This window comes from Limulus polyphemus, unplaced genomic scaffold (genome assembly GCF_000517525.1).
Source record: "Limulus polyphemus unplaced genomic scaffold, Limulus_polyphemus-2.1.2 Scaffold8422, whole genome shotgun sequence".
NCBI classification, from domain to species: domain Eukaryota; kingdom Metazoa; phylum Arthropoda; class Merostomata; order Xiphosura; family Limulidae; genus Limulus; species Limulus polyphemus.
Genome location: NW_013674032.1, coordinates 2,078 through 10,361, shown reverse-complemented (window position 1 = coordinate 10,361; position 8,284 = coordinate 2,078). Strand labels below are relative to the sequence as shown.

Genomic DNA, 8,284 nt, shown 5'->3' with positions numbered 1-8,284 from the left:
ATTTGAATTAACTGTTTTTTGCATTTATAAAAAAATGAAACTATTTTGAATTCACATAACTTTTTATCGGTTGTAAATAGTAAAACGTTTGTTTACAACTTTTCATAAGGTTTCCCTGGCATCATCACGTGAGGTACAAAATGGCTTCCTTCTCTCATGTGTGTAGAACGAATTTTAATACTTAGACTCAAGTCTAAACGTTTTATTTATATATTAATATATTTAACAGTTCATTTATAAATTATTTTATTAAGTTTGCAACTGCTGAATCACTTGCTTGTAGATTAGTATTGTTACAGATTCTCGTGTGATTACGTTTTTAAAATTAATTTCTGTTAGCTCAGTTTTTGTATCCCACTTGATGATGATGCCAAGTAAACGTGGTGAAAAGTTGTGAACAGCCGACAGAAACTTGTGTGAATTTCAAATAACATAGTTATTTCTAATATTTAATTCATGAAACTATTTTGTATGTTGAAAATACCTACCATCTTGATAGTGGTGGATTATCACATATATACTTATTTCCAGTCTCAAATTATGTAGAAATTAAAGCATATTTTTCGTAACGCCATTACCTCCCGTCTGAACATTACGTGACCTGTGTTGAAGATTTCATAGAAAAGCTTTATTAAAACTTCGTTTGAAATAAGTAAGAGCCGCCATCATGACCACAACCAATTTCCCATGGGCGACCACTAGTTTCCAATAAGTAAGAGCCACCATCATGACCACAACCAATTTCCCATGGGCGACCATTAGTTTCCAATAAGTAAGAGCCACCATCATGACCACAACCAATTTCCCATGGGCGACCATTAGTTTCAGATAAGTAAGAGCCACCATCATGACCACAACCAATTTCCCATGGGCGACCATTAGTTTCAGATAAGTAAGAATCGCCATCATAACCACAACCGATTTCCCATGATCGGCCACCAGCTCTGGATGCATCATGTGAATGGTCTTTCACCTCTTATTACTCACGAAGTTCAACCCTATCACAAAGAAGGCTTTGGCTGCTGTTTTTTTTTTAAAAGATATCATTTAATCCTTAGAAATGGTAATCTTCTGTAAAGACAAGGGCTGATTTCACCACACAGCAGCAGCAGGTGAGCTACGGAACTCTTTTGAACAGCACTGTAGAAAGGAAAATTGTGTTGTATTCAATACTTAGCTCTGCTTCCTGGCGCTCATAAATCAAGAGATTGGCAAATAAAGATGAAGACGTTTTGAAGCGGACGGCCTTGGGCTCGCGAGTGTTTGACTCTACAGGTGGTTAATAACAAGATCATTCTAAACATATAGGTTGTGCTTATTAGTTAAGTCTCCTTGGTTTCTTCATTGGGCTCAAAGTACTCTTAATCCCACATCAAAACGAAACCGACTGAACTACATACAAAGCTACACTGGAGAATTGATTGTACATGATTTACCAGAAGTTCAGCTCAAGGTTAGAAAGAAACTTGGGAAGTCGTGATGTTTCGTGATCTTATCAGCTATCATTAAACTTGTGAAAGCTTCGTTTGCTTCACGCCCACCAGGTGTCGCAGTTTTGTAGTATTTACTTTGTGAGATTCGAAGCTGACTTTTTAGTCGTGATGATCTCATCAGAATGGTTCATGTAATTTTACATTAATATATAAATAAAATCATCACATTTATTATGCGTTAAGTTTTATCTTTTTTTTAAGAATTTGACATTTTGTGTATATTAAAAAGATGTCAACACTTTCGCGAATTTCCTCACTAAGACTAGTTGTGTATTTTTATTGATTTACTTCTGCTTAACTCATAAGTTGCATAGTTCCAAGTGCCGAATAGAGTTTAATAATTATTAAATAAAATTAGAAAGAACAAAATCTCCAACACAAAAATGTTTTTATTTTATTTTTTGTCCCACTTTCTTTCAGTCTTCGTGGGTAATTGTAGATTGATAGAAACGTTGTTAACGAAAATTTATTAGGCATGCAAAGTAAGAGCAAGTTATGGTACCTGAAAAAGGCCTGGGGATGATTTTTTAGTAATTCTTCAAGACTATTGATCAGTTTCAATGAAAGGTGATTAGTTTAGATTCAAACTAAAGTTTTCACCAGAACAATGAATAATGACGGATTTAATGTCAACCAGTTAGAAGTCCGGACCTAGTACACCTTGTGAGAAGGGCCAATTAGAAAGGGGAGCAGGAGGGCCGTTTGGTCTTGGCCTCAAGCTCAAAGAGGGCCTCAAATTTAGACACGTGTTATTGTTTTGATTTTTTTAAGTTTCGCGACTTGTATTTATATCGGACCAGAATATGACACACACTTTCAGCTTAGATTTGCAAATTATATATACAAATTATGTTTCACTTTTCTTTTGGGCTTATTTTGTTTTCATTTGTTATAATTTATTTTGTTATTACAGCCAAGGGCCTCAAAAGATAGAAGTGGCCCGGGCTTCACTGAAAGGGCCTGCGTGTGACGTCAGTAAACCACATATTTGTTGTTTTTTAACTTGGCGGTTATAGTGTTTTTGATGTTGATTTTTCTTTCTTGGGAAAGCAATATTTGTTAACTTGTTTCTTGTAGTTTGGTGAAATAGATGTAACCAAAGTTAGGCATTTAGTATCGAGAGTTTTTAATTCAGTTTATTTTCCCTCATCCTTCTAGAAACCATTTCCTGTGACGACCACTCACTAGTTACCATGGAAACTATCAACAGATCAAGATTATTGTCACTTCAGAGGATAAAAGAAGCGTCTATGTAAGTGACCGATTTTACTGTGTTAAGTATCAGGAGAGCATGATGATTGTGTTAGTGTAAAAAGAAATTAATAACTGTCTTGTAGATTACTGGTTTAATATGGGATTTCTTGGTGAGTTATTTTTATTCTAGTTCATCTGTCAGTTATATCTATTTCAAGTGTAATAAAGGTGATTATTTAGGTACATTTGTTTCTAGTCTAGCTTACTTTTGATCATAGTTTTTTTTCTTTATTGAACTGGGCTTGTTAATATACCTGTCATCACTTTTCTTCTCTGTCTGTGTCTGGTTTGTTTCTTTCAGATTGATCTGAGCATGTTAGTGTACTGGTGATACGTTTGTCTTCTCTGTAAGTGTACACTAACATACTCAGATCAATCTGAAATAAACAAGTCGGAAAACAATAAACCAGATTGGTGATACGTTTGTCTTCTCTGTAAGTGTCTGGTTTATTGTTTGTTGTTTCTGATAGGTTTCTCTCAGGTTCAAATTGACATGTCTGTTGTATTCTTAATCCAGTTAATGCTCTTTGTTGGTGGTTTAGCTGATGTTCTCCTTATATAAGCACATAGCACAAAAAAGAAAACTGGCGCTAAGATACGTGACACCTTTCCAAAATATACTGTTTAATTTACACAGAAACTTTGCGTGCTAAAACCAATCGACAAAAAGTGTCCTTCAAAGTTTTTGTCAGAACGTTAAGCTACGTTTTGGTCAGAACGTTAAGCTACGTTCCGTAGAATCTCGTCGTGTGTATGAGACACCTACCCGGAAAATAACACCTTCGTATCTCTGTTGTGGTGTAGGAAATGACATTTCATTTCTTCAAGGTTTTAATAAGATCGCAGGATCATCTTTTCTTCAGTAATTTCTTGCTGAAAATGAGTTTAGACTAGCGGATCTGGTGTTCTCTACTAAAGGTTGGGGTCATTTACTTATTTCTTTGTAAGTATTTGCACATACATGAGTCGTCTTGTTTTTCATTGAAGATATCCTTGGAAGATTGTGCATGTAAGAATGTCTCCAACAAGACTGATGAGCTATAAAATGAAGGACGTTATACCACCAATAAGGATAGCTCTATCAAAACTGAGCAGGAATTGTGTAGATGGTGCCAAGACGTTCAAAGTATGCATGACTAGGATCCTGTAATTAAAATGCGTATCCGTCTCTGATTCACGTGGGCCGTGGGTGAGAGGCCAAGATACACACGTCCCCACGTTGGTGACCATCGCTCAATACTTTGGTGGGTGTGGCTGTACACGAAATAGGGTGCTGCGTGCAGACGACACACCCTCCCTAACCCCTACAGAGGGGAAATCTCTACCTAGCGACACGCCTGGTTCGGCTAGAGGCCAAAGGTCAGAGGTCAGCAGCGATTCTGGCTGAAGGCCAAGTCCGTCCTAAGCTACGACCAAATTGCCTAGGTTTATGTTTTATAAGCCACCTACTTATCTAGTTCCCGGAACTTTCAATCTATTTGAATACTACTACTTTCCACAAGTATTAACAAACGGGTGTATTCATGACGTATTATGAATTGCCAATAATTCTATCGATAAACAATAAGAAATTTAAATTTTCTTTTTTATTTTACAGATATTTTGGGTTAAAAAGATGAGCGTGCAAATGGTTTGTAAGATTACAAAATACTTGAATTGTCTAGTGATTTATAAAAATCATGATATTGAAAGATTTCCTTCAGTTCTTCTTTCAATATTGAGATCTAGAAAGTATGTATTACTGTGTTTAAATATTAAGATCTAGAAAGTCTGTTATTTTCTTTTTTAAATATTCAGATCTAGAAAGTCTAGTAATATCTTTTTTTAAATATTAAGATCTAGAAAGTCTGTTAATTTCTTTTATACAGATTGAGTTCTTCATTATCTTGTTTTAAATACATTGAACTGCAAGAAAACTCATTTTAGTTCGTTTATACAAGTCGAGATATTAGAAATACTTTATTCAGTCTTTACAGGACATAGGAATTGGAATTTCTCTGGAAACTTGAATGTTAAAAAATATATGTGACATCTTTGAATGTCGAGAATACAAGAAAAACAAAGCAGCCAAAAATAACCTTGACATCCTTCTGGTAATGTCACTGAAAGAGATAACTAACTTTATGGTGTAAAGGAGATAGACATATACTTTGCATGACAAGAATAAGCAAGTAAAATAATAAGATAACAAGAAATACATTTTCGCATGCAAGCACTTGGTTGTCTGTCCACCTGACATTAAGAACCTTGAAACAAACCTGATATTTTGTGATTGTTGGATTCCTTCTTATATTACAATATCTGTTTACATAAAATCTTCAATGTTCTGTTCCAAGGTGAGAGACGTTCAGTCTTCCCCTTGTCAACATTTGATTTCGTTGACCTAAATTTGATTACACAGCTACCGTCAGATTTCTTACTTATATGGTAGAAGTTCGCAATTAAAAGTAAACTATGAATTAGATATATTTTAATATATAAGCTCAATATTCAGGAATAAAGGGGTAATGCACACGCTGATAGGTAAGGAACATCACTCGTCATTAAATATAACATTGTTGTTGAAGTAGAACACTTTACCGTAGTAAGTAGAGTTGAGGATTGGAGATGATCTTGATCAGAGAAACTATCTCACCGTCTTCATTTGTGATTCTGTGTTGTAGCTTTTTGTATAGCCAGGTAGACAACTTTCTACTGGTAGCAAGGAATGTACCAACCAGCAGCGATACAGCTTACCAGTAGAAAAGGAATGTACCAACGCTGTACAGTATTAGTGTCTTACTTCTATCGCGTCATGGTATAATTTTCAAGTTAATTACTGACTTTATGGCCTTGTGTCATTGGTGTTGTGTAAGAGTTATTAGTGTCTTACTTCTGTTCTATTTATATAAAACTCAAACTGCTTAATGGCTCAATCCTGTCGTCTTTTGTAAAGGTCTAGCCAAACCTGGCTTCAAGTGGTTATGTATGAAGTAGACTGAGAAAACTTTAAACAAGTGCTTTGACAAAGAAGGGCCACGTTCATTATCTAACCGCCAAGCAGGCACGAGCCCGCCACGAGGCCATTTAATTCAACTTGCGGTTATTGATTGTGAACGTAGAACAGCGCAATTAGTATGCAGCTTCCACTTCAGACTTCACTATCATTAAGACTCCTTGATTAATGACTAACATAGAACGTTCTCACATCACTGACTCAATTTGTTTTAAAAATTACTGTCGTGACAGGTGCTTGTCCGACACTTTTAAACAACACTCATTTACAGCAAATTATACGCTGTAATAAAGAACTTTTAAAAAGATAATATTGAACTAAAGCTCTACGTCTTCATTAAGAATATATATAACAATTCTATTTCCAGTTCTATATTCAACAGTTCCTCACGTTAACAAAATATTTCTATTAAGGAAAAGAACATGTATAAACCCAGTCAATTATAAACTCATGAAATGAAATCGTTGTGAGTTTAATGGACAAACGAGAAGGTATACACACAGTGGATTTAAAGGACTAACGACAAGACATTCATACTTTGTGAGTTAGTGAACAAACAAGATGACATTCATACTTTATGAGTGTGGTTGACAAACAACTTGACATTCATACTTTATGAGTTTAGTGGACAAACAAGTTGACATTTATACTCTGTGAGTTTAGTGGACAAACAAGATGACATTTCATACTTTGTGAGTGTAGTTGACAAACAAAATGACATTCATACTTTGTGAGTGTAATTGACAAACAAGATGACATTTCATACTTTGTGAGTGTAGTTGACAAACAAAATGACATTCATACTTTGTGAGTTTAGTGAACAAACAAGTTGACTTTCATGCTTTGTGAGTTTAGTGGACAAACAAGTTGACATTCATACTTTATGAGTGTGGTTGACAAACAAGTTGACATTCATACTTTATGAGTCTGGTTGACAAACAAGATGACATTCATACTTTGTAAGTGTGGTGGACAAACAAGTTGAGTAGATGATATTCTTTGATATCAGGTTAATCAGAATATTTATCTTTTCTCAGATCACCCAGTTTTTAGGCGTAGATAACAATTTGTCACATCAGGTTCAACAGCCTATCTAACACTTCTCAGATCACTCAAGTTTGAGTACATTACCTTCTCAAGGACTGTTTCATTCATTAGATACCATTCCTTTAATTAAATAGACTTTCTTTGTTAAAACTGTGAACTGTGTAGTAGACAATATCAGTAGAATAGACTTTGTTAAGACTGAGAACTGTGTAGCAGATAACGTAAGTAGAATAGACTTTGTTAAAATTGAGAACCATGAATTGTGTAGTAGATAATGTCAGTAGAATAGACTTTGTTAAGACTGAGAACTGTTAACTGTGTAGTAGACAATATCAGTAGAATAGACTTTGTTCATACACAGTTAACAGTTTCAACAAAGTATATTCTACTGACATTATCTACTACACAATTCATGGTTCTCAATTTTAACAGAGTCTATTCTACTGACGTTGTCTACTACACAGTTAGCAGTTCTCGGTCTTAACAAAGTCTATTCTACTGACGTTGTCTACTACACAGTTAACAGTTCTCAGTCTTAACAAAGTATATTCTACTGACATTATCTACTACACAATTCATGGTTCTCAATTTTAACAAAGTCTATTCTACTTACGTTATCTGCTACACAGTTCTCAGTCTTCATGTAACATATTTAATCCAGTAATGATAAGCCACATGTAGCTTAGTATTTTCATGCAACATATTTAATCCAGTAATGATAAGCCACATGTAGCTTAGTATTTTCATGTAACATATTTAATCCAGTAATAAAATGCTAAGCTAATTAGTTTGAAAGCATCTCTTTAGGGTGATGTTTTCCTGTTCTCTTGTAGAGCATTGACAAATCACCTACCAAAAAGATCAACTGTAACAGAGCCCTCTGGAGTAAATGGAATTCTACAAAATGGGATCTTAGCACACAGCCGGACATCACACCCAGCGGTGACACCTATGCATGTGACTGTGTCTTCACTATTAAGTTCAGTGAACAGCAGCACTTTTGTGAACGGGTCTTCGGCCTTGGCCCTTTCTCAGACAGACATGTATTCTGAAAGTCTTCGGAGGCGGAAAGTTCACAAATGTGACTTTGAAGGATGTGAAAAAGTTTATACTAAAAGTTCTCACTTGAAGGCGCACAAGAGAACACATACAGGTAAGAACCTTTATACATTGAAACTACCAAATTATCTTGTCTTCAGCTATTTTCATCATCATATACCTGGACTAGTAATAACAACCAGCTTTAACATTCTAAAATATGGGGAAATAAAAATGACATATAAGATAAGTTATCCACTTTTATGTCTAAACCAAACAACTTTTAAAAACAAGAAATATCATTCTCAAAATATACTGATTTTGACATGCTCCTTAACATGACTGAATGAATGTACCTGATGATGACAAAACCTTGTCGAAACGTTGTACATTTGCTTATATTAAAGTTTTTCTTCATTACCCATTCAAGCCGTCTCCAGCCATTATTAGTCTCAAA

The 8,284-nt window shown here is 34.9% G+C and overlaps 1 protein-coding gene across 1 annotated transcript in view; it reads left to right on the top strand.

Moving 5' to 3' along the window:
- LOC106475336 (Krueppel-like factor 8) overlaps positions 1-8,016 on the top strand; it is a gene marked incomplete at its 3' end in the record, with an annotated part of 23,671 nt that extends 15,655 nt beyond the window's left edge. Inside the window, exons 2-3 of the mRNA XM_013936024.1 lie at positions 2,652-2,745; positions 7,623-8,016. Of these exons, the coding sequence (XP_013791478.1) occupies positions 2,652-2,745; positions 7,623-8,016 (488 nt within the window). The remainder of the gene's footprint in view (positions 1-2,651; positions 2,746-7,622) is intronic.
- Positions 8,017-8,284: the final 268 nt, after the last annotated feature.